The following is a 26,789-nucleotide window of genomic DNA, read 5'->3' as shown; positions in this document are numbered from 1 at the left end:
GCCCCACCCCCCAGACTCCCTAAATCCAAGAAGGGGGGGAAGGGCGCCAGGGGTGCTTTGCTCCCCCTGGGGGTGACTGTGAAGCGCTCGAGGGTGGCAGGCCTTTCCCTGGGGCTTCTCCCTACGTCCAGGTGAGTGTGGATAGCCGGGCAGGGGAGTCCGCGTCCTCCCGAGATTTCCTGGCAGCCGGCTGGGTGGTCACGTGGGCCCTTGGTCTTTCTTCCCCACCTCCTCCCCCCGGGTCTTTAAAAGGAAGGAGAGGCGCCTCGTTAAGTCGTTTGTGATCTTTGCAGTGTCTCTGGCTACTGGACCTGTTGAAACCCACTTCGCGTCCCTGCTGCTAGGCAGCTGGACGCGCCGAGGCTGCGAGAACCGCGGCTGGAAACTTGCGGGGTGGAGAGGGACCACCCTGGGCTGCGACAGGCGCCCCGTCTGCGGCGATCGAGGGCTGGGCTGCGCGAGGTGGGCTCTCTCTCCGCAGCTGGTGGCCGAGCGCCAGGTGCGAGCCAGGTGCGGGAGCCGCTACTCTGGGAAAAGCACGTGTCCGCATTTTAGGGACCGCTAGGCCGGTGTTTCCCTGTAAGGTAAGTGTCCCTTGGCTCATAGTGTGATTTGTCTGCTTTTCTGTTTGAAATCCCGGGATGGGAAACCAGTAATATTGAGAATAAAAGACCAACTCCCCCCGCCCCGCCCCCACCCCCAAACCACTTGTCTTGAAAATTATAGGAAACAAATTTCACGCTCTGATAAGTATTTTCATTCAAGACGCGGACAAGTTCATTTACTTCATTAGTTTGTGCTTGTAAACTCCGGCTTCATGCGTGCCTATTAAAAGGAAAAACTCTGGGAGAGTGGACCGTGGATCAAGCAGGTGACTAGTGTTTTAGATGTATTAACTGGCATTCCTCAGTGATAACAAAAACAGATTTGCTTCTGTCCCGGGCAAACTGAGCAGGATTAAGATCTGGTCTGTTGTGTTTGCAGAAGACGAACACAGCTGCTGCTCTCACCCCTTTGTATTACGGTTTGTGTCTCATTCATACTGGAAGCATGAACTTTAGTCGAGGGAATGGTATTTGTGGGAAAAACAAAACTTCGGGTTTGAGTGGATTTCTATTTAGGAAAACCAGGTTGACTCAATTTTACTAGCTTTTTAAAAAGCAACTTTGTGCTTTGGTGTGGTACACGGCACTTTGGAGGAAAGGGTTTTGCCTTGGTTGTTAGATTTTTAGCCTTCACATGGACATTCCATTGGGAATTTTTACTTTTAAGTTTCTGAACTCACAGTGGCTGTTGTCCTTCGTGTGTGGGGAAAGATGTTTGTTACTTAAGTGAACATGTGAAATCAAAGGTTTGTGCTGTATTGTCACAAGTCTGCGTGCTGTGACTATGACACTTATTCTTTGACTTTTATTTTTTTTCTGCAAAAAAATCTATATTTCTGTATATATTCAGGAAGAGGGAAAATGTAAGGGCCTGTTCAACAATAGGCGTTAAGGCATAATCTTAGGATCCATATGACATCCAAGCATTTTTTTTTCAGTTGAATTACTGAAACATTTTCATTTCAGAAGTAGCCAGTGTCCTGTAACACTTACGACTTATCTCTGAAATCAATTAAAAACACATTTCATAGTGGTTCCGAGGGACTCGAATGAATCTAATGACTAATATTCCTCAATTTATAATATGGAAAAGGTAAAATTTAGTAGTAAATTCAATGCTTAAAAATATAATTAGCACTTATAGATATTGTTATGTCCATTTTTAAGGCACTGCAGTTTTCTATACATCCAGCTAATGATGCAAAATACATCTTGTGATCATTTTAGTTCACGTTTGAGTCATTTTGTAGAATACCTATAAAATATAATAATTCTATAAAATACTGAAGGCTGAACTTCAATCATTTATGGGTAAGTTTTTCAGTAATTACATCTGGAACACTTGAGAACTGTATACTTCATGATTGATTGCCTAGCACATGGATCTAGACATAATAGCCTTTTTAAAAAAGGCAGGCTCTTGGCCATGTAATTTACATACAGTAAAATCTAGCCTCTTTAGGTGTATCACTCTGGGAATTCTGACAGTTGAACATTTATATGATCGCTTCTACAATCAGGACCTAGAACGGTGCCATCACTCCCCAAAAGGCCCCCTTTGTGCCTTCATACTTCACCCTCTCCACCCATCCCCAATGCCTGGAAATCACTGAGCTGTTCTCTGATTTTACCATTCTGCTCTTTGGTATGTTCTTACCTAGAAATAATGATCTTCCTTTGCTTTTCAAAAAAGAACCTCAGCCCCTCCCTCCCCCTTTTTGTTGGGATGAGTCAGGTTGTGGGTTGTGTACTTCTGTTTTAGTCCTACATACTTTGGAATAAATTGAGGCAACAAGAAGCAATTTTGCAAATAGGGCTACATGTTAACTTCCCATTAGACTAGTAGATTCCATTCTTAGCACATTTGGATTCTGTTGCGGGGTAAGCTTTGGTAATGTACGTCACTAATTATCCCAGATGAATTACACGGTTATTTACAAAACATTGGTTATTTAGGTAATATTGATAGAATGTATTGCATTTTTATAATCTGGGCACTTAAAAACACTTTTTTTGTACTTGTAATCTCAAGTTACAAGAAAGTTACCTGAAATTACACATTATTAAATGGTGAGGAACAAAACAGTGGTTGAAAATGGCAGTTTGGAGACATTTAAAATATAAGACAGAAAAAAAAATATAAGAGTGATTGTGACTTGTTAGAATACATTCCTTTCTTCTTCTTTTTTTTTAAAGTTTATTTATTTATTTGAGAGAGACCACAAGTGGGGGTCAGGCAGAGAGAGAGAATTCCAAGCAGGCTCCACACCACCAGTGCAGAGCCTGACCCAGGGCCAGACCCCACGAACCGAACTGTGAGGTCATGACCTGAGCCAAAGTCAGACGTTCAACTGAGTGAGCCACCCAGGCTCCCCCAGATACTCTCCTTAATAGGCTATGAGGTTGGTGCCCAATTTATGTGTAGATGTCAGGGTTTTTTCATTTCTGTGCTCATGCTTTGAAATCTAGCTTCTCTTGCAGGACGTAGATGCAAAATCTTTTGTAAGCTAGTATTCTTTACGGCTTAATATGCTATTCAGTGAACAGTCAGGAGCCATTTCCTAAGAGTGGTACGTCTTCCCTGACAGTTGGAATTGGAAGGGGCAGAGACTTGCCGAAGACCGTGAAGACTGATGGGCTCCCCCTCCCTGCCCCGCCTTAGCGTGTGATGACTTTGCGGCTGAGGCTCAGTCCTCTTCCCCATTCAAGCCCTCAAACTTCTGTTTGCCAGCCAGCTCAGTAAGGACCAGTGGGCTACTAGGGGAGTTAGGTTTTTCTCATTTCAGAAGATATGTGTACACATTCCTAAGAGTTGCGTGTGTGGGTGCTTGGTAGTTCAGTTGGTCGAACATCTGACTCTTGATCTCGGCTCAGGTCTTGATCTCAGGGTTGTGAGTTCAAGCCCTGCGTCGTTAGGCTCCGTGCTAGGCATGGAACCCACTTAAAAAAACAAAACAAAACAGTTGCATGTGAATCAGTTATTAATGATCAGTTCCATGGTGATTTTGGAGTGTTTTTTCCTTTCCAGTGAATACTAAGTTGATCGAGAGCTGTGTTTTGCTGTGGAAAATTTAAGGCCAAAGGCTGGTAGACAGCCACAGACACACATGAAGGATGCTTGACAGTTAAATATTTTGTACCTTTCCCCCCAAATTCCTTCCGGTGTCTGCTTTGTGAATGTGCATCTGTGACACACAGTGCATGCATTTGTGACGTATGTTGCATGGGGCACACACACGAGGGGTGCTTGAACTGAATGCTTGGGGAAGTGTGGCGGACAGGCTCGAGAACACAGCACGAGGAGAATGTGGCATTGGGTGCTCCACACGGTGCTAGCAGCCTACCAGTGGCCCAGCTGTTTGGACTGGTGTGATGGGTTGTTAAGCAGAAGTTACCAAAGTACAACGAGCAGGCAGAAGTCTTCAGGGCGGTCAGAAGAGCCTTTTACCTCGCCTAGAAGTTCTGCCACCCACTATTGGCGTGCCCAGGGGCATGTAATAGACTGACGTCAGCTTCCTGGACTGATAATCCCTCACAGGACGCTGTCACACACACATCATTTCACTTCATCCAAGTGCTGTGAAAAAACGCAGCCCACAGCAGGTCCCCGTTTCTGCTGAAGAAGCCACAGAGGCTCAGGGAGTTGACGTGATTTGAGTGGCATCACCTGGCTCTCAGCAGAGTCAGGACTGGGACCCTGTGTGCTTCTCTGTCCACCGGGCCGGAATATACGTAATAACAGCCCCGGTGGCACCTGCCTTCTTATTGTTGAGCTAGATTTGATAGGTGCTTTGATAAGATCATTCTACTCTTAGTGGAGTGCCTTTCTAATTTTCTAGGGCTTTTTTTTTTTCTTTTTTCTTTTTTTTTTTTTCAACTTTTATTTATTTTTGGGACAGAGAGAGAGAGAGAGAGAGAGAGAGAGAGAGAGAGAGCATGAACGGGGGAGGGGCAGAGAGAGAGGGAGACACAGAATTGGAAGCAGGCTCCAGGCTCTGAGCCATCAGCCCAGAGCCCGACGCGGGGCTCGAACTCACGGACCGCGAGATCGTGACCTGGCTGAAGTCGGGCGCTTAACCGACTGCGCCACCCAGGCGCCCCTTTTTTTTCTTTTTTAAATATCTCCCAAGGAATCACTGTTCATATTTGGAATTTTTTTTTTTAATGTTTATTTATTTCTGAGACAGAGACAGAGCATGAGTGGGGGAGGGGCAGAGAGAGAGGGGGACACAGAATCTGAAACAGGCTCCAGGCTCTGAGCTATCAGCACAGAGTCTGACGCGGGGCTCGAACCCACGAACTGTGAGATCATGACCTGAGCCGAAGTCGGACGCTCAACCGACTGAGCCACCCAGGCGCCCCCATATTTGGAATTTTAAAAACTTTTTTTCTGTTTAAGTTCTATAATGTGTTCCTGAGCCAGTGTGTTAGAACGCTGTGTACCATCACATGTGTGCAAAACGCTCTCCTGCTGAACACAGATGTGACCCGAAAGGGCTCACCACCGGCGTGTGAGCTGGAGGAGTGGGGCTGAGAAGCCTCTGCACAGAAGACCGGGGCTGTTCATCGTGAGGACTATGGGCCAACTCTTTGCTGTGGCGACTAATGAAAGAAAATTGACACGCAAAGGAATGTTTAATTCTTAGAATCAGGATGTCCAGGAACATGTTCTTTGGTTGGCCAGGTGAAGTTCGGTGCCTGCCAGGCCCAGCAATTAAGCTGTTGAGAGACTGTTTCTCCCTGTGGTACCTGGCATTGTGCTCGCTGAGTCAAAGCGTGCTTGTTCAGAGGAAAGTGTTGGGAAACTCCCACCCTACAATGAGATTCTTTCCCTCACCCATTTCGTCTCCCCAGTTTCAATAGGACCTGCTCACATAACCGGTACAGGTCTGCTCATGCACTTTTCTAGACGTCCAGTGAAGACGTCTGCTACTTGTTTGCTTGTCCATCAGGCCTCTTGCCATGATTTAGGTTCATCACCTCTTGTGTCTTTGCTTCAGAGGAGAAACGCTTTGCGTTGGCTACCAAGTTCCTAATGATCTGAGGTCCCATGTCACATGACTCTGGATGCATCCAAAGGATATCCAACCAAAAGGCAAAGTGGTCTTTCAATCACTGTCCAGCAACCAGCGCTCTCACGTGAATTACTGTGCGAGGCATGTGTGGAAACTCTGGAGAAATTGATTGGTATAAGTATGTGAAATCCGTTTTCCTAAGCAAAGTCACCATGGCACCTGATTGATCGCCTGGATGAATCCTGGCATTTGCCATTTGGCGGTGTGTCTGACAGGTCATTTCAGCATTTCTGGGCTGAGAATGAACATTTCAGCTGTAGGTGAAAATGAGTAATGGGGTTGATTCTGTGCTCCCGAGAGCTGTCATATTCATTTTAAATTGTGTGTTCACTTTCCACCTGGATAACAGCAAGTGTTATTTCAAGTTTATGAATTTCCATGCTGCTGTTCGTCACTTTGTATCAGTAGGAGCTTTGTGTTTGTAAGAGGCCTAATGAAAGTAAAAGATTGCAGTGGTTTTCTGATAGTGGCTGTGTTGGCTTTGCTGAATTACTTATGCTAAGACGCTGAGTACATTTCTTTGGGGCAATATAAAGTTGAGACAGCGTGAAATCCAGTAAAACCTTGATTGACCAAAATGTTGAGAATGTTTTTTTGTTTAAACCATTCAACTGATTTTATTATTAATTGTGTATTAACTTGAAGTCTTGCTCAAATTGTTACTCTAACATTCACTGCTGCCCTGCTTCATAATTTCCTGCATGCAATGTGTATAACCTCAGTGACCACACTAGCTTTTGGATATACTTTTATTTATTAAATTGGGTAGGTCATACACACACACACACACACACACACACACACACACACGTATGTTCCCCATATGTGGAGTTCCCCAACCTACTCCTCCTCCAGCCCCTGGCAACCACCATTCTCCTTTCTGTCTCTTATGGATTTGACTACTCAGTTCATATGGTCTCATGTGTCAGAATTTCCTTCCTTTTAGGGGCGCCTGGGTGGCGCAGTCAGTTAAGCGTCCGACTTCAGCCAGGTCACGATCTCGCGGTCCGTGAGTTCGAGCCCCGCGTCAGGCTCTGGGCTGATGGCTCAGAGCCTGGAGCCTGCTTCCGATTCTGTGTCTCCCTCTCTCTCTGCCCCTCCCCCGTTCATGCTCTGTCTCTCTCTGTCCCAAAAATAAATAAACGTTGAAAAAAAAAATTAAAAAAAAAAAAAAAGAATTTCCTTCCTTTTTAAGGTTGAATAATATTCCATTGTGTTTATGCACCACATTTTGTGTGTGTATGTGTGTGTGTGTGTGTGTGTGTGTGTGTAGTCAAGAAATGCAAAATGTATTACCTCCAGGTTACATTTTACTATACATAAATACAATTTGTTAAGCATGCTACCTTCAATATTTTCCTCTCCGTTGTTATAATGTGTACTGTTTAAGTTATGTTGTTAAAGTACTTTAAATGTTTTTTGATTAAACATCTGGATGCACAAGATATGCTGAGATCACATAGCAAAAACAATGCGCTAAAATACAGTCACCAAGGTACAATATAAGAAACATAAAGTACAGAGGGCGAGCACATGTGTAGGTGGATTGAAATAGGAGAGGTGTTTTCAGGACAGATTGAGGGATAGATGGCTCATCACAATACTGATGGTCATGGAATTGCCATCTAAACATTACCAGTGAGCTAATTACCAATGCCTGTGTTTCTTCTAGATTCAACCACTTGCTCTAACCTAGGTTATTTCCATGGACCTGTAAATGTTTTCAAGCATCTCTGTTTAAAACCCTTTTGGATTGGGGCACCTGGGCGGCTCCATCGGTTAAGCATCGACTTTGGCTCAGATCATGATCTCATGGCTGGTGAGTTGGAGCCCCGCATTGGGCTCTGTGCTGACAGCTCAGAGCCTGGAGCCTGCTTTGGATTCTGTCTCCCTCCCTCTGCCCCTCCCCGACTTGTGCGCACGCTCTCTCTCTCTCTCCACCCCCCAAATATAAATAAACATTAAAAAAAAAATTAAACCCTTTCTTGATTAACAAAATGTGGTGCATAAACACAATGGAATATTATTCCACCTTAAAAAGGAAGGAAATTCTGACACACGAGACAATATGAATGAACCTTGAGGACATTGTGCTAAGTGAAATAAGCCAGACACAGGAGGACAGATACTGTATGATTCCACTTATATGCAGTACTGAGTAGTCAAATCCATAAGAGACGGAAAGTAGAATGGTGGTTGCCAGGGGCTGGAGGAGGAGTAGGTTGGGGAACTCTTGTTTAACAGGTGGGGAGTCTTAGTTGTGCAAGATGGAAAGAGTTCTGGAGATGCACAATGCTGTGAACATATTTAACACTACTGAACTGTGCATTTAAAAGAGGTTAACATTGGGGCGCCTGGGTGGCTCAGTCGGTTAAGTGTCTGACTTCAGCTCAGGTCATGATCTCACAGCTCGTGGGTTCGAGCCCAGTATCGGGCTCTGTGCTGACAGCTCAGAGCCTGAAGCTTGCTTCAGATTCTGTGTCTCCCTCTCTCTCTGCCCCTCCCCTGCTCATGCTCTCTCTCTTTCAAAAATAAACAAACATTAAAAAAATAAGGGTGGCTGGGGCGCCTGGGTGGCTCAGTCGGTTAAGCGGCCGACTCTAGCTCAGGTCATGATCTCGCGGTCCGTGAGTTCGAGCCCCGCGTCGGGCTCTGTGCTGACAGCTCAGAGCCTGGAGCCTGTTTCAGATTCTGTGTCTCCCTCTCTCTGACCCTCCCCTGTTCATGCTCTGTCTTTCCCTGTCTCAAAAATAAATAAAACGTTAAAAAAAATAAAAAAAAATAAGGGTGGTTAACATATCATAAGCTTGATGTATGATTCACCACCACTTAAAAAAAAAAGTTTGGAAACTGCTAGTTTTGACAATAGTTACTATTATATGGTTTATCCTGCATATTTTCTGTTAGGAATCAGGGATTGTATGTGTTGATTAGGAATCTAAGTAATGGACGTATGAAATTCTGTCATTAACACATGCACATTGATTTTTTGTGTGAAATGTATATAAAACATATATATATATATATGTATAGGTATATATATATATGTATAGGTAAATAAACTTTTTGGACACTATATTCTTCTCCAGTTACCATTCCCTCTCCTGTCTTTCATGGTCAGTCAATGTCGATTTTAAGTTGTAGCACGTTTGTGCTCATGCCTTAGCATCTCGCCTGGTCTTTCCTGCCTCCTTTACCTGGCACGATAGCCCTCTGCAGGCAGAGTGTGTGTGTCGGGACTCCTCGAGCTCTCTCCTGTCTCAGCATGGTACCATGCCTACTGACGGAGCTCTCATCTCTGGCTGACACCCCTGAGTGCCTGAAATCTTACATGTCCTCGTAGTCTTTCATAATAACAAATATTTATTGAGTTGTAGTGGAAGGTGAATACAAATAGCGTGTGCCTTCAAGGAGCTTGAGTTCTAATCCTACTTCTGCCATTTATAAGGATGATTCAGTGCTGTTCTAATAAGGAGGATTACATTTGCAAGTAATTATAGAGGAGCTAAGAGTGAAAAAAGTGCTAAGGTATGAAATGCCAGCCACTCCACGATGCATTTTGCATATTTCTTACGGACATGGCAGGTCTCCTGTAGGCAAACAGCAGATTAGGGTGGGATGGTGGCTTGGGGCAGCGGCATGGATTGCCTTGGATGTTGGAAGAGTGTGAGTGATTACACAGGCTGGTGGGAAGCAGAGGGCTGATCAGAGCTGGGTTTCAAGAATGTTAATCTGGCAGCTGTATGGACCTGGAGAAGGAGCTCACTGGAGACCAGGAGTGGTAAGGAGTCTATTACAGATGCACAGATAAGAAGTAATGAGAGCTTGCTCAGATGGTGGCAAAGACAGACCACGAGGAAAAGGCACTGGGAGGAAAAAAAAAAAAAAAAAGTGTGCCTTGGTGATTAAAGGTAATTGGATGCAGGGGAGAAGTCAAAGCTAACTGTACTGGGCTTTGTCATTAACACAAGTAGGAAATTAGGAGTGGTTTGGGGGAGGAAAATGATTAATTTTACCTTGGATATTGTATTAATTATCTAGGGCTGTAGAATTTAGCAGCTTAACTGACAAACATAATATCACACACATTTTCTGAGAGTCAGGAGTCCAGGAGTAGCTTAGCTGGATGGTTCTTGCTTAGCTCCTCTTAGGAGGTTGGAGTCAAGATGCTGGCCAGGGCTACAGTTCCTCTGAAGGCTTGCCTGGGGCTGGCAGGTTAGTTTCCAAAATATCTCACTCACAGAGCCATTGGCTGGAGGCTGTGTTCCTTGCTGGCCATTGGCAGGGGACCTCCATGATACTGCTTGAGTGTCCTCACACTATGGCGGCTAATTTCCCCTGGAATGAGTGATCCAAGGGAGCCAGCCAGGAAGAGACCTCAGTGCTTTTTATGACCTAGTCATGGAAGCTACATATCATCCCTTCTGCCATAATTTATTCATTAAAAACGAGTCATTGGGGTGCCTGGGTGGCTTGGTCACTTAAGCCTCTGGTTCTTGGTTTCCTCTCGGGTCATGATCTCTCAGTTCATGGGTTCGAGCCCCACATCGAGCTCCGTGCCGGCAGTGCAGAGCCTGCTTGGGATTCTCTCTCTCCCCCGCCCCTCTCTGTCCCTCTCCCACTCACACTGTCTCTGTCTCTCTCAAGTCAATAAACTTTAAAAAAAAAAGAGTCACAAATCTAGCACATACTCAAGGGGAGGTTAGACTCCACCTTTTGAAGGGAGGAATGTTGAAGAATTTGTGGACATGTTTTAAAACCACCATACGTATATTGTTTTGAGGACAAATGAAATGGGCATTCAAGTGAAAAGGTCAGGAGAAAGTAGATGGAGATGGAGAGATGGAGATGGAGAGCTTCTCCAGGCAAGCTTGTTTACTTCACGATCTCTCTCAACCAGTCTAGTTATTAGTGGTCGTTTTTCCCCTTCCCAGATTATATTATTCCAATTATCCTAGTATTTTTTTAAAGTTTATTTTTATTTATTTTGAGGGAGACAGAGGGCAAGCGGTGGGGGGTGGGGGTGGGGTGGGCGGGAGGTGGGGGTGGGGACAGAATCCCAAGCAGGCTCTGTGCCATCAGCACAGTGTCCATGCGGGGCTCAAACTCACAAACGTGAGATCATGACCTGAGCTGAAGTTAAGAGTCGGATGCTTAAATGACTGAGCCACCCAGGTCCTCCTATTCTAAGCTTTTATTATTAAAGGTTTCCATTTGTAATTGTATTTTTTTTTGTGTCTTTCCTCCAAAGCTTCTTGTGAAAACTTTTGAACTTCAAGAAGAGGTGAAAGACTGGTATAATGAATGTCCACCATCTAGACTCAGTAACTGTTAACGTTTTTACTTGGTTTCTATATCCGATTTAGCCATCCAAATATTTTATTTCTAAACTATTTAGTGGGTGGTATTCTCTTGTAAAGAAGAGCTTGCCCTCAAGTGTGGCATGAACTATGGATCCTCTCAAAAAGGCAGGGTACAGGCTTAATTTCTTTCCCTTAATTACTACTTTTCAGAGTGAGGGACTAATGTAACAATCACTTGCAATGGTAGCCGATGATTCTTTTTTCCCTTCTTCTGGATTCATAGTCCAAAGGTAAAGCATGAGTTCTCTCTGTATAATGCCCGATATCCATGGAGGTTGTGCCATTTTGCATTCCCACCGACAACGTCAGAGAAAGTCTCTGTTTTTCCACAGCCTCGCCAGGGAGGGGAGGTCAAACATTGGAATTTTTGCCAAACGTGATAAGTGAGAAATGGTGTCTTGGTGTAGTTTTAATCTTTATGAATGGAACTGAGCATCTTTCTTTGCATTTGAAGGGCCATTTGCCTTCCCTTTTCTGTGTTCAGTGTCTTTTGCCTGTTTAAAGAATTTTTTTAGTCTTTTTTTCACTTTAAAGTCCTCTATATACTAGGGAAATTAGCTCCCTATTTCTTTTAATTTTTTTAATGTTTATTCATTTTTGAGAGACAGAGAAAGTGCAAGCAGGGGAAGGGCGGAGAGAGAGGGAGACACAGAATCTGAAGGCTCCAGGCTCTGAGCTGTCAGCCCAGAGCCCGATGCAGGGCCCGAACCCATGAATTGCAAGATCATGACCTGAGATGAAGTCAGACACCTAACGCACTGAGCCACCCAGGCGCCCTGAGCCCCTTATTTCTGATAGAAGTTGAGAGTTTTTCCCCCGCCCCCCACCCATTTGTCATTAGGCTTTTGGCTTTGCTTATGGTGTTTTTATGATGTACAAAGATTTACTTTTCTCTCCTGAATTTATTGGTCATCTTTTTATTGCCTGTGGATTTTAAGCCATAGTGAAGGTTTTTCCCACACCCATGTTATAAAGCGATTTTTCTGTGTTTGTCTCTAGCACCTGTGTGGTCCGCTCTCCTTCCCCTCACTCCTGGTTGCCTTTCTCTTTTAACATTTGGATCTCTGAGCCCTTTGGAGTTGATTCTGGCATGTGTTCTTTTTCCAATGGCAATTCTACTGTCCAATGTTTTCTTTGTGATGTAAACTATCAGAGACCTTTACCATATGCCAACTTTCCAAAAACTTCGGAGTTTTTGAATTTTCTATTTTGGGATTTTCTATTCTGTTATGTAGCAGCCTGCGGCCGATCAGGGGGTTGAAACTATAGGTTTCAACAGAGGAGAATTTTTCTTTTACAAATTTTCTAACATTTATTTATTTTTGAGACACAGACAGCATGAGCAGGGGAGGGGCAGAGAGAGAGGGAGACACAGAATCTGAAGCAGGCGTCAGGCCCTGAGCTGTCACCGCAGAGCCAGGTGCGGGCTCGAACTCATGAACTGCGAGATCATGACCTGAGCCTAACGCGGGCGCTTAACCGACTGCGCCACCAAGGCGCCCCCAACAAAGGAGGATTGATATAAAGAATAACTATGATAAGAGATTAAATATAATAAGTAACTCTATGCGGTTCTGTAGGGGTAAGGGAGAGCACCCAAGGAAGAACCAATTTGGAGGGGTTCAGATCTCTTCAGGAAGGGTGGGTGGGCCGCTAACCAGGGTGCAGTGGGGGGGCGGGGGGGGCGATCAGCAGCCCGTTGCGTGGTTGTGCCCCGGGAGTCTGGGTGGCTGCACAGGACAGAAGGCCTTTACAGCATGCAGGTAGCAGGAGGTGAGGAGGTTCGTACAAGGAACGACTTCTTTGTGACTCCTCAGGCCACAGTCTGGACAGGTGACTGTGGAAAGGACCCGCCACAGGGCCAGTCTCCCCTGGTTGTTCTCACCCTCCTACTGCCGCCCTCTGCCGGTGTCAGAAGTCACAGCAGCTTCTTGCTCCTGCGGTGTCCGTGCAGCGCCCTCTACTGAGAAAGGTTAGCATTGTGCTCACTTTAAACAGGTTAAGCCACTCCAGCGCTTCCCATGGGCCATATACTGAACCTGAGAAGCGATAAATTATTAACTGACACGAGTGCAGTGGCCTGTCTGTTCCTTGTGTTTATTACTGGTGACTGATTCATTGTGTGTTTGAATATCTGTTAATGCTATCCAGGCCCATTGACCTGCTCTTTCGAGGTTTCTTGGCAATTCTCGTTTATTTTTCGATAAGAATTTTTAAATACACTTACCTAGTTCCAGAAGGGGGGAAGAAACCCTTGGCATTTTAATTTAATCCTGCATTTTTTAATTTTAAAAAGTATTTATAATAAATTCTTGTGGTTAAAAAAATTCTTGGAGCTAACAACAACAAAAGTGATAAAAAAAAAAAAAGTGAATAAAGTAGCAAATGAGAGTTCCTGCCCCCTGAGGTTAGTATTTTTTTTTTTGTCTGTCTTTCAGGATGTGTTTCTAAGCTGTGTGTGTGTAAGTAAGAAATATGTGTGGACATTTTTAATAGTTAGGCCTATAGCTCTAATTTAGAAATGTCTTCTGTTTTTCTCTACAGCCCCCGAGTCTTTGAGAAACTTATAATGTCCCTTTGTGCCTCTTCTCACAAAGAGTTTCCTCAGCTGTTACCTATTCAAGACATGGATATCAAAAACTCACCATCTAGCCTTAACTCTCCTGCCTCCTACAACTGCAGTCAACCCATCCTACCCCTGGAGCATGGCCCCATATATATACCGTCCTCCTACGTGGAGAGCCGCCATGAATATTCAGCCATGACATTCTATAGCCCTACTGTGATGAATTACGGTATTCCCAGCAGTGCCAGTAACTCCGAAGGTGGACCTGGTCGACAGACCACAAGCCCAAATGTGTTGTGGCCAACCCCTGGACACCTCTCTCCCTTAGCGATCCATTGCCAGTCGTCGCTTCTGTATGCAGAACCTCAAAAGAGTCCTTGGTGTGAAGCAAGGTCACTAGAACCCACCTTACCTGTACACAGGTAAGTCCAGCCTTTATTCTGAATTGTACTTCAGGGGCATTATTCAAATCACTTTATGATTTAGTGAGAAGAAAGATATGCATTACTCCAGGTCTTTCTTCATCACATAGATTACTAAGAGCACCTAACACATATATTCTGAATTCTAGAATATCTATTCTCTTCTAATCCTCATTTAAAAAGTAAGCTTGTAGATCTGGGTTCTGGGGAAAATTCACTATCATGACTACGGTTTTTAGACATTAGAGTTTGAAATAAAAAATCGCTTTTCTGTTGATGAAGTGACTTGGGTTTGAAAAAGAAATTTTTAGGGGTGCCTGGGGGGCTGTCGGTTGAACCTCTGACTCTTGATTTCGGCTCAGGTGACGATCTCACAGTTCCTGGGATCGAACCCTGCATGGGGCTCTGCTCTGGCAGAGCCTGCTTGGGATTTTCTCTCTCCCTCTCTCTCCCTCTGCCCCTCCCCTGTTTGCACACTCTCAAAAAAATAAAAAGTAAAAAAAAGAAAATTTTACTTTCTTTTCAAGTTAGATGCTTCTTATCTTGTAGTGAAATCACAGTTGAGTGTTCATGGCACATTGTGTCCAAGAGAAAAGCAACTGGGGAAGTGTTACTGCTTCAATGAAATGGACTGGACACATGAAGCCTGAAAAGACAGGCAATGATTGGCACAAGTTTTTGACAGTGAACTAAAATAGCATTTCATAAAGATTGATGGGAAACTAAATGTAGACTTTAGTTGCAATTTCTTGAAGTTAAAAAGAGTATCTGTACTCTTAAATGCAAGGTAACGTGGGTTATTTCCATTTAATTTGTAATGTATTTAATGATAATTACAGCTATGGAGGGAAGAGGTCGGGTAGGGAGAAGGATGAGGGGGAGATAAATTTCTAAAACAACCAAAGTATTAAGTTCTTGCATGTTGGGTATTGAAATTTGTTACTTTCAAATGCTGTCCTAACACTTTGAGAAAGCTATGTTACACTGTAATTTTATTTTTCTCCTTTTTAAAATCTTTGTGGGTAAAAGAGAATATAAACATTGTAGATAACTTTTTTTTAATGTTTATTTATTTCTGAGACAGAGGGAAACAGAGTGCGAGTGGGGGAGGGGCAGAGAGAGAGGGAGACACAGAATCCAAAGCAGGCTCCAGGCTCTGAGCTGTCAGCACAGAGCCCGACACGGGACTCGAACCCATGAACTGTGAGATCATGACCTGAGCCGAAGTCAGGAACTCAACCGACTGAGCCACCCAGGCGCCCCATGTAGACAACTCTTTCAAAGTCCTGTTTTTCACTCAGCCTTTAAGGGAAGAAATATTTTGTTTCTGATCATGAGATCTAATCAGAGTTCTAATATAGGGTAAATTAACCCGTAGTATAATTATCTTCGTTTATAAATCAATTATATCTCTGACATTTCCTTTCCAAAAGAAACATGGCTTAGCACGATTAGGAACTAGCCGGGTATGCATTTAGTGTCCGCTAATACTGCCTTCATGGGCTGTCCCTTCCTCTGTGGAAGCCACTGCCCTTCTCCCCAGCACTGCACACCTGCTTCCTTCAGAAACTTCTCTGAGCACCAGCGTGTGTGCACTTTCTCCCCCTCTCTTCTCCTTTCTCTCTTTTTCTTCTCCCTGCCTTTTCCTGTCCTTCCCTGCCCTTCCCGGCCCTTCTCCACCCTTCTCTACTCTTCCCTACCCCTTCTCTCTCTCTCTAAACCAGAGTATAGCGTTCACTTCGATGTCACTTAAAGTCTACTCCTCTTACAGTTATTTTCACTCTAGACCTTCATCTTAAATTGCAGAATGAAAGTTTTTGTTGCCCACTTAAATGGGAACTCTGAAGGGCTATTTAGCACCACTTAGGAATGACTGATACTTGAAAATGGTTAGGTGAGATTAGGTCCATCCTTGCAGTGTTGATGAATTAGCAATTATGGAAGGCCACTGCACACCCTGCTTGTAGTTCAGACCTGTGGGTAAGACTTGTTCTGGTCACTTATTACACTCAGAGATGTGCAATCTGATGGCTACAACCAGCCGTCTATAGTTACTAGTGACCCTCAGCATTGCATGGATGGGCATAGGCTCACCTAACTACCTTCAAACATCAGTCATTCCCAACAGTGTGACTCTTTCTGGATCTCATGATATCAGCAACAAAGGTCGTGCTTGATCAGATTTCCTGGAACTTATTTATTGTGAGCTCTGGAGGGCAGAGGTAAATTAGGCAGTGTTCGTGCTATATTTTTTTTCTAGAAAGTCCATCTTTTCCCCTTAATGCTGTGTTACAATGAATATTTTCTTTGCCCCCAGAGAGACACTGAAAAGGAAGGTTAGTGGGAGCAGTTGTGCCAGCCCTGTTACTAGTCCAAGTTCAAAGAGAGATGCCCACTTCTGTGCGGTCTGCAGCGATTACGCATCTGGATATCACTATGGAGTCTGGTCGTGTGAAGGATGTAAGGCCTTTTTTAAAAGAAGCATTCAAGGTACAAGAGTATTGTTAGCTGCTTCTGTAGTTTTCCGCTTTTGCTTTCAAATAACTCTGCAGATGACCTGGCAGAAGTTTCACCGTTGGCCTGTTTGGTACACAAAGTACAGCAGTCGAGAGGCTCGTGTGTGTTGGGGGATGGGGCGAATGGTGGAGTAGGATGTTTCAAGCATAGAGCCCCTTATCTTTAATTCTGGATCTCTACCCCAGAGCCCCAGAACTTGAACGGATCTCTTCCCACCATCACCCATCACCATTTTCTTGGGAAGAGAGGCCTAGTTACAACTCTTATGTATCTGTTACTGGTTTTTGATCTGTGGTTACCATGAGGTTTGTATGTAACATCTTATGCATATGGTACTTTATGTTAAGTTGATGGTCTCTCTTGTCTTTAATGTTTTTTAAAATGTCTTATTTATTCTTGAGAGACAGAGAGACAGGGCATGAGTGGGGGAGGGGCAGAGAGAGAGGGAGACCCAGAATCGGAAGCAGGCTCCAGGCTCTGAGCTGTCAGCACAGAGCCCGATGCGGAGCTTGGTCTCACAAACTGTGAGATCATGACCTGAGCTGAAAGTCGGACTCAGCTTAACCGACTGAGCCACCCAGGTGCCCCTTAAGTTGATGGTCTCTTAAGTTTGAACCCATTCTTTACTCCTCCCTCCACTCCCCTCCCCTGCTGTGTTTTAAATCTACTGTGTCATACTTTACATCCTTTTATTTTGTGAATTCCTTGACTGGTTTTTATAGATATATTTAATTTTACTGCTTTTGTGCTTCCCATTTTTCTTCTGCTTATGGTCTTTCTTTTCCACTCAAAGAGTCCCCTTCAACATTTCTCATAGGGCTGCTTTAGTAGTCATGAATTCCTTTAACTTTTGTGTCTGGGAATCTCTAAGTTTATTTTATTATTATTATTATTATTATTATTATTTTTTTTTTTTGAGAGAGAGAGAGATGTTGAGAGAGAGAGTAGGGGAGGGGCAGAGAGAGAGAGAGAGAGAGAGAGAGAGAGTCCCAGGCAGGCTCAGTACTGTCAGTGCAGAGCCTGATGCAGGACTCGAACTCACAAACCATGAGATCATGACCCGAGCCGAGATCAAAAGTCAGCTGCTTAACCGACTGGGCCACCCAGGTGCCTCACTTTTTCTCCCTTTCTATTCTGAATGACAGCCTTGCTGGATAGAGTCTTCTTGGTTGCAGGGTTTTGTTTTGTTTTTTTTCTTTCAGCACTTTGAGTATATCATGCAGAGTTTCTGCCGAAAAATCAGTGAACAGCCTTATGGGGGTTTCTCTTTTATGAATCTGTTTTCTCAGAATTTTAAATTTCTCTCTTTATCACTACTTTTTGCCATTTTAATTATTATGTGTCTTGGTGTGGCCCTCCTTGGGTTGATTTTGTTGGGGTCTCTGTGGGCCTCCTAGATCTGGATTTCTATTTCCTTCTCCAGATGCAGGAAGTTTTCAGCTATTATTTCTTCAAACAAAATTTCTGTCTCCTTTTCTCTCTCTTCCTTCTGGGATCCCTATAATTCAAATGTTATTATGCTTGATGGTGTTGTTCAGTTCACTAAATCTAGTTTCATTCTTTATTTTTTTCTCTCTCCTATTCAGCTTGATTCCTCCCCATTACTCTGTCCTTCAGGTTGCCGATCCATTCTTCTGCTTCCTCTAGTCTGCTATTTATTCCCTCTAGTATGTGTGTGTGTGTGTGTGTGTATGTATGTGTGTGTGTGTGTGTGTGTTTTAAGTTTTTAATGTTTATTTATTTTTGAGAAAGAGAGAGAGGCAGAGAGAGAGAGGGAGACAGAATCCAAAGCAGGCTTCAGGCTCTGAGCTGTCAGCACAGAGCCCACATGGGGCCTGAACTTATGAACTGCGAGATCATGACCTGAGCCGAAGTTGGATGCCTAACAGACTGAGTCACCCAGGTGTCCCAGCCTCTAGTGTATTTTTAATTTCAGCTATTGAACTTTTCATCTCTGATTGGTTCTTTTTTATGTTTTCTATTTCTTTGATAAGAGTTTTACTGAGGTCCTCTACTCTTTTCTCCAGTCCAGTGAGTATCTTTATGACCATTACTTTAAATTCTCTATCAGGCATGTTACTTATCTCTGTTTTATTTAGGTCTCTTGCTATGATTTTGTCCTCTTCTTTCATTTGAGACCTTATTCCTCTGTCTCCTCATTTTGTCTAACTCTCTGTGTCTATTTCTATGTGTCAGGAAAGTCTACGTCTCCTGCTCTTGAAAGTAGTGGCTTTATGAACAAGAGGTCCTGTAGTGCCCTGTGGTGCAATGTCTTCTGTTCACCACACCTGGGTCTTCAAGGATGTCACCTCTGTGTGTTGTGTGCACCCACTATATAGTGGCCAAGGTGCTTTGGCAGTCCTGTTGTCTGCAATGGCTCTCTTTGCCTATTGTGGGCTGAGTTGGGTCCCTTTGTTTTTAGTGAGCCAATCTGGGGCCACCTTGGCTTGAACTGAGTCAGACCAGGCATTTGCGAGAGATGTGGTAGCACTGAACTACAGGGCACTTTTCATGAGTTGTCCTTTGAGAAGCTTTTGTTGGTGGGTGGGGCCAGGAGTTAAGACCAGATGTCTGCCTCCAACCCACTGCTGGGGCCACAATTGGACTGGTGTGGTGATCTTTCCCTCTACCCAGGTCAGGAGTCACTTTGGAATGGTGCTGGCCCCTCTCAGGGCTGCTTGTATGCTGTCAGGCTTGTGACAGCTCTTTGGATGGGCTCTGGCCAAGGGCGTATTAGAGAGGGCAAGTCTGCAGGAGAACATGGACCATGGCAGGCCTGCTGTTAGCAAGTTATATAGAGGGTATTGGGACTGTGCTGGTTTTTGCAGGTGTCTGTGTGTCTAGGCTGGGGTGTGGGGGAGGGGAATGGCACCCACCAGCTCCTTTGTTCCTGGAACAATCTCCCAATGATTCCTGCCACTCTAGCACACACTCTGAGATTAGTAAACAATCTCCCTTTCATATACCCCAGGCATTTTTCAAATAGCTGCTTCTATGCTGTACCTCCATGGGGCTGTTTGTTGTGCTGTTTCTTTAAGGGCAGGGTCTCCATTTCCTGTTGCCTTCCCAGCTCTCAGAATCAAGTGCGCTGATTTTTAAAGTGCCATCTGTTAAGCCCCCCTGATTGTAAGAACTCATGAAATTACCCCCCTCTGGTTTTCAAAGCCAAATGTTAATGGGGATTTGTCTTACCTGTGTGCATTCCCCGTACTTGGGGTGCCTGGTATGATAGTCTGTTCTTCTCCCCACTCCCAGCCAGTGGGTCCTTCCCCTGCTGTGGACAGTCCCACAGGTCTGTTTAGCTCCTGACTACCATTCCACCCTTCCTACCCTCTTCATTGTGGCCTTTTCTCTACATTTATCTGTGGAGATTCTGTTCTGACAGTCTTTGGGTCATTTTCTGTATTATTAACACTGATGTGGGTGTTATCTAGTTGTATCCTTGGGACAAGGTGAGCTTAGGATCCTCCTATTCCACCATCTACCCCAGAAATCCCTAGTTATAACCCTTGTGAAGAAAAAGCTTGGAAAAAATGTGCTTATTAGGAATTCCAAAGATTGTTTCTTCCTTTGACTTATGTTTAACATTTGGCATGTTTAAAAGTCATGATGGTAGGATGGCTCCTGATCAAATCTAGAGGGGGTGAAGGGTAGAATTTAGTGGTAAAGAGTTGCCTTCCTGTAGATCCCCTGAAATTCATCCTGCTGTATAGATGGCCACCTATTTGTCCTGACTCCTCCATTTAGTAGCTCTATGACTTTACCTTCTAGTCTGTTTCCTCCTCTGTGAAATGGAGATACTTACAAAGTTATTCTAAAAATGAAATGGAGTTGGTTATGTGAAAATATTTGGTCATGTATAAACATCATGCAAATTTAGGATATTCTAGTTGTTCCCTATCTCTTCTACATTGAGATAGCAACATCCTTTACTTTTTCTTTGTATTTTTCTTCTAATCCTAATCTCATTTAAATCTACTTCCTTTAAAATCTTCATAGTTGGGTGGGGGCGCCTGGGTGGCTCAGTCCATTAAGCGGCCGACTTCGGCTCAGGTCATGATCTCGTGGTCTGTGAGTTCGAGCCCCGTGTCGGGCTCTGTGCTGACAGCTCAGAGCCTGGAGCCTGTTTCCGATTCTGTGTCTCCCTCTCTCTGACCCTCCCCTGTTCACGCTCTGTCTCTCTCTGTCTCAAAAGTAAATAAACGTTAAAAAAAATTTTTTTTTAAATCTTCATAGTTGGGTGGATGAGGGCCCTCTGCCATTTCCAAACTTAATTTTCTCATTAAAAGAAGAAAGCATCACAGATAAAGAAAGCATATGTCATCGAATTATCAAAACATAAATTGTATTGTTTGCTTATTTATAATTGCTTTTATACACCAAGCTTTTCATTCTGTATTTAACATATTTAGTGCTTAGATATTTTTATTTATGATAATTGCAGTAGTAGATTATAAGGCCAGGTCCACTTCCCTATTTATATAGTAAAAACAATTCAGATATCTAAAATTCAGAACTGAACTCTTGATATGATGACAATTCTCTATCTTGTTGAGATTCCAGCATGTTATTCCTTAAGGAAATCTTGACCTGATACAACTAACTATATCCTTTGAAAAAGATCCTTTTTATTTGCTGTTGGGAAAAAAAATCTCTACCTGAAATATCTTGGAACCCTTAGACTATGGCTGATTACAATGATAAGGGAGTTTGCTCTGCTTTCCATATATCATTCCTTCCTACCACATGGGTCAAGAAACTATTGGGAAAGGTGAAAGGAATGTCACACTCTAAGTGTGCAGAAGGGAAAGAGGTAGTGCTCTGTGCCCTTACAATTGCTTAACGTATAAATGATCATTTTTTTTGGACTCCACATTTTTCACATCCCCTAATATAAAATGTGTTGCAGCAACCAAGAATGGACACTCAATTCTTTTTGTATATTGAATAAGAATGAAATGTATTTATCATATTATCATTATTCATGATAAACACTCTCAACAAAGGAGGTTTAGAGCATATCTCATCGTAATAAAGACCATATTTGAAAAACCCACAGTTAACATCATGCTTGGTGGTGAAAAACTGAGAGCTTTTCTTCTAAGATCAGGAACAAGACAAGGATGTCCACTCTCCCCATTTTTATTCAGTGTAGTACTGGAAGTCCTTGCTAAAGCAATCACACAAGAAAATAATAAAAAGCATCCAAATTGGTAAGGAAAAAATAAAACTTTCACTACTTGCAGATGACATGATATTATACATAGAAAACCCAGAAGTTTCCACCAAAAACCATTAGAACTGATAAATAAAATAAATTCAGTAAAGTTGGGGATACAAAATTAATATACAGAAATGTGTTGTTTTTCTATACACTACTAAATAGCAGAAAGAGAAATTAAGAAAACCATTCCATTTACAACGCACCCAAAATAGTAAAATACCTAGGAATAAACTTAACCAAGAAGGTGAAAGACCTATACTCTGAAAACTATAAAACACTGATGAAAGAAACTGAAGATGACATGAACAAATGGAAAGAGATTCCATGCCAATGGACTGGAAGAACAAATATTGTTAAAGTGTCCATACTAACCAAAGTAATCAATCGATTCCCTATCAAAATACCAACAGCACTTTTCACAGAACTAGAACAAATAACACTGAAATTTGTATGAGAGATCCTGAATAACAAAAGCAATCTTGAGAAAGGAGACCAAAGCTGGAGGTATCACAGTGCCCGATTTCAAGATACATACTACTTACCTATGGTAATCAAAACAGTGTGGTACTGGCACAAAAACAGACACACAGATTAATGGAACAGAATAGAGAACCCAGAAATAAACCCATGATTATAAGATCAATGAATCCTTGACAAAAGAGGCAACAATGTACAACGGGGAGAGAACATTCTCCTCAATAAATGGTGCTGGGACAACTGGACAGCTGCATGCAACAGAATGAAACTGGATCACTTGCTTACACCACATACAAAAATAAACTCAAAATGGATTAAGGACCTAATGTGTGCGAGACAGAAAACCATAAAACTCCTCGAAGAAAACATAGGCAGTAATCTGACCTCAGCCTTAGCAACGTTTTTCTAGATATGTCTCCTGAGGCAAGGGAAACAAAAGCAAAAATGAACTATTGGGACTAGACCCAAATAATAAGCCTGTGCACAGTAAAGGAAACCATCAACAAAAGAAAAAGTCAGTCTGCTGAATGGGAGGAGGTATTTGCAATGATATATCCAATAAGTGGTTAATATCCAAAACATATATAGAACTTCTACAACTCAACACAAAAATAATAGTAATCCAATTGAAAAATGGGCAGAGAACTTAAATAGAAATGTTTCCAAAGAAGACATACAAATGGTCAATACACGGGGCGCCTGGGTGGCGCAGTCGGTTAAGCGTCCGACTTCAGCCAGGTCACGATCTCGCGGTCCGTGAGTTCGAGCCCCGCGTCAGGCTCTGGGTTGATGGCTCAGAGCCTGGAGCCTGTTTCCGATTCTGTGTCTCCCTCTCTCTCTGCCCCTCCCCTGTTCATGCTCTGTCTCTCTCTGTCCCAAAAATAAATAAACGTTGAAAAAAAAAAAAAACAAAAAAAACAAATGGTCAATACACACATGAAAAGATATTCAGCAGCACTAATCATCAGGGAAATACAAATCAAAACCACAATCAGATATGGCTGAAATAAGTCAGTCAGAATGGCTAAAATTAAAACACACACACACACACACACACACACACACACACACACACACAAGAAATAACAAGTGTAGAGAAAAGGGAACCATCATGTACTGTTGGTGAGAATATAAACTGGTGCAGCCATTGTGGAAAACAATAAGGAGGTTCCTCAATACATTAAAAATAGAATTACCAAAAGATCTAATAAGTCCACTATTGGATATTTAACCAAAGAAAACTAAAACTAATTCAAAAAGGGATAATGCACCCTGTGTTTATTACAGCATTACTTACAATAGCCAAGATATGGTAGCAATCTAGATGTCCATCAATAGATGAATGGATGAAGAAGTTACACACACACACACAGAGTGAGAGAGAGAAAGAGAGAGAGAGAGAGGGAGAGAGAAATATTACTCAGCCATTAAAAAGGATGAGATCTTGCTATTTGTGACAACATGGATGGATCTAGAAGGTATAATGCTAAATGAAATAAGTCAGACACAGGCAAATACCATGTGATTTCACTTACATGTAGAATCTAAAAATAAAACAAATGAGCAAAGAAACAAAAAACCAGACTTTCAAATACAGAGAACAAACTGGTGGTTACCAGAAGGGGGTGTAGTGGGGGATGGGTGAAATAAAGGGAATTAAGAGGTACAAACTTCCAGTTATAAAATAGTCACAGATGGGGCGCCTGGGTGACTCAGTTAAGCATCCGACTCTTGATCTCATGGTTCATGAGTTTGAGCCCCATGTCAGGCTCTGTGCTGGCAGTGTGGAGCCTGCTTGGGATCCTCTCTCTCTCTCCTCTCTCTCTGCCCCTCCCCTGCTTATGCTCTCTCTTTCTCTCTCTCAAAATAAAGAAACGTAAAAAAAAAAAGATCATTTTAAAATAGTCACAGGTGAAAAATATAGCATAGGGAATATAATTAATAACACTGTAATAATGTTGTAAGGTGACAGATGGTGACTACACTTACATGGCGGGCACTGAGTAATGTATAGAATTGTTGAATCAAAATGTTATACACTTGAGCTTTTGTTTCCCAGCCATGCCTGTGGTCTTACCACAGCTTGTTTGTTCTGGGTTCTAATTCTCTTTTATTCCCAAATAAACCAGTCTTCCGGTTGGAAAAAAAAAAAAAAGTTATACACCTGAAACTAATATAGCATTGTATGTTAATTATACTTCAATAAAATAAGCTAAAAAGAAAAAAAATTAAATGTACTTATCTTAGTCAATTTTCTTCACATTGTTTTATTAAATAACTTTATTTTCATTGATTTTTTTAAATATGGGAGGTTATTTTTTTTAGTTGAATTTGAGATACAATTTACATATAATAAAATTCCCCTATTTTATTTGTATAGTTTTATGAATTTTGAAAATGCATGTGGTCATTTAACCACCACCATAATTAAGATATGGAATGTTGGGGCGCCTGGGTGGCGCAGTCGGTTAAGCGTCCGACTTCAGCTCAGGTCACGATCTCACGGTCCGTGAATTCGAGCCCTGCGTCAGGCTCTGGGCTGATGGCTCAGAGCCTGGAGCCTGTTTCCGATTCTGTGTCTCCCTCTCTCTCTGCCCCTCCCCCATTCATGCTCTGTCTCTCTCTGTCCCAAAAATAAATAAACGTTGAAAAAAAAATTAAAAAAAAAAAAAAAGATATGGAATATTGCCATCAGCCCAAAAAGTTCCCTTAGGCCCATTGCGGCCAATTGTCCCCCAACCTCCCAAGGCCCTGTAACCATCGATCTATTTTCTGTCCCTATAGTTTTGCCTTTTGCTAGAATGCCCTATAATTGAATCGTAAAGTATGTAATCATCTGTGTATCATTTCTTTCATTTATCATGATGCTTTTAGGATTTATCTGTGTTTCATGTACAGTAGTTCATTCCTCTTTGTTACTGGGGATTATTCCAGTATTTAGATGTACCACGGGTTATGTATTCATCTGGGTTGTTTCTAGTATTAGGCTATTTTGAATGAAACTTCAGTGAATATTCATGCATCTTCCTTTCTCTAGACCAAAGTTTTTGTTTCTCTTGGGTAAATACCTAGGAGTAGAATTGCTGCTTGTATGATGAGTGTATGTTTAATTTTATAAGAACCTAACAAACTGCTTTCCAAAGTGGTTGAAACATTTTGTATTCTCAACAACAGACTATGAGACTTCCAGTTGGTCTACATCCTTGTAAAAACTTGATATTGTCAGCTATTGGGTATACAGTTGTGTCTCATTGTGGTTTTAATTTGTGTTTCCCTGATTAGTAATGATTTTGAGCATCTTTTCATGTGTTCATTGATTTTTTTTCTCTCTCTCTATGACCTATTAAGGTCTTTTATATACTAATGTTTTATTCTGTTCTATTGTCTAGTGCTTCATTCTTATAGAAGTACCACCACATTATTTTAACTATTATAGTTTTCTTTTTTTTAGTATAATTTTATAATGCATTTTAATACAAGCCAGTATAAATATCTCCTGTTTTAAAAGTATTCTGGCTATTTTCCTTGGTTTCTTCATACATAGGAATATTAAAATAATTTTATTAAGTGTCCTCCCATCCATAATGTTAAGAAAAGTGGAGACTTTGTTAAACCTAAGAATTATTATGGAATAAATCTTTTTAATAGTCTTCACATCAAGAATATGTCTCCATTTATTTAGGTCTTTTATATCTCGTATACAGTTTTGTTACACACACATATATATAATACATTTCTCAGAGGTATTTCTGTAAATTTCATTCTTTTGGGCTATTTCTTTTATGTCCATATATAATAGTAATACTATTCTATTCACTTTCATTTTGATATTCATATGAACCTTTTATCATTGTCTTTTGAAAGTTATAATCTTTTTGAGTGCTGCTCAAAGATCTTTAATTCTTTGTTTCTTACAACTTTGGAGTCTGAGCTTTCAATGGGAAACTCTGACAGCTGGTAGGTTATACAGCAGATTCCTTATCTTGGAGGCACATATTCCATTACTTGGGATTCATTTGGCCTTGAAGCCACAAAGGATGTCCTGAGGGAACAAAACACAAGGTTGATTCCTGCTGTTGAGGGATAAGCGTGCCAGGGAGGGTGCGGATGATAAACATTGCTCTATCGTTGAAATGACAAAATCGGGAAGCTGAACTGAGTTAAACTCAGATCTTCTGATCTCAGTCCAGTGCTGTCTCTCCCCTCTGTGCTATGGATATGAATGATGACAGGTATTCAGACTCAATAATTTTGTAGAGTATACAGATAACCTTTTACCTGTATACAGATTATAAAAAGCACATTTTGCTATAAAGCTTTATATCTTTAAGAATTAGCTACCTATTCTGCTTTGAACTTTTCTGTCAGTTCTGTTAGTATGGAATAGCATGCCTCTCAGGTTGTTGCATGAAACAAGAAAACTATTTTATTTAATTTTGTTGGAGAGGGAGAGAGAACGTGAGTGGGGGAGACGGTTAGAGGGAAAGGGAGAGAGAGAATCTTAAGCAGGCTCCACACTCAGCACGGAGTCTGATGCAGG

The 26,789-nt window shown here is 42.3% G+C and overlaps 1 protein-coding gene across 1 annotated transcript in view; it reads left to right on the top strand.

The window, feature by feature from the left end:
- Positions 1-13,578: 13,578 nt before the first annotated feature.
- Positions 13,579-26,789, top strand: part of ESR2 (estrogen receptor 2) — a 56,462-nt gene continuing 43,251 nt past the window's right edge. Inside the window, exons 1-2 of the mRNA XM_043556332.1 lie at positions 13,579-14,031; positions 16,349-16,521. Of these exons, the coding sequence (XP_043412267.1) occupies positions 13,613-14,031; positions 16,349-16,521 (592 nt within the window). The 5' untranslated portion in view covers positions 13,579-13,612. The remainder of the gene's footprint in view (positions 14,032-16,348; positions 16,522-26,789) is intronic.

The sequence above is a fragment of the Prionailurus bengalensis genome, chromosome B3, assembly GCF_016509475.1.
Source record: "Prionailurus bengalensis isolate Pbe53 chromosome B3, Fcat_Pben_1.1_paternal_pri, whole genome shotgun sequence".
Lineage (NCBI taxonomy): Eukaryota > Metazoa > Chordata > Mammalia > Carnivora > Felidae > Prionailurus > Prionailurus bengalensis.
The sequence above is the reverse complement of the archived record's forward strand: the minus strand, read 5'-3'. Positions and strand labels throughout refer to the sequence as shown.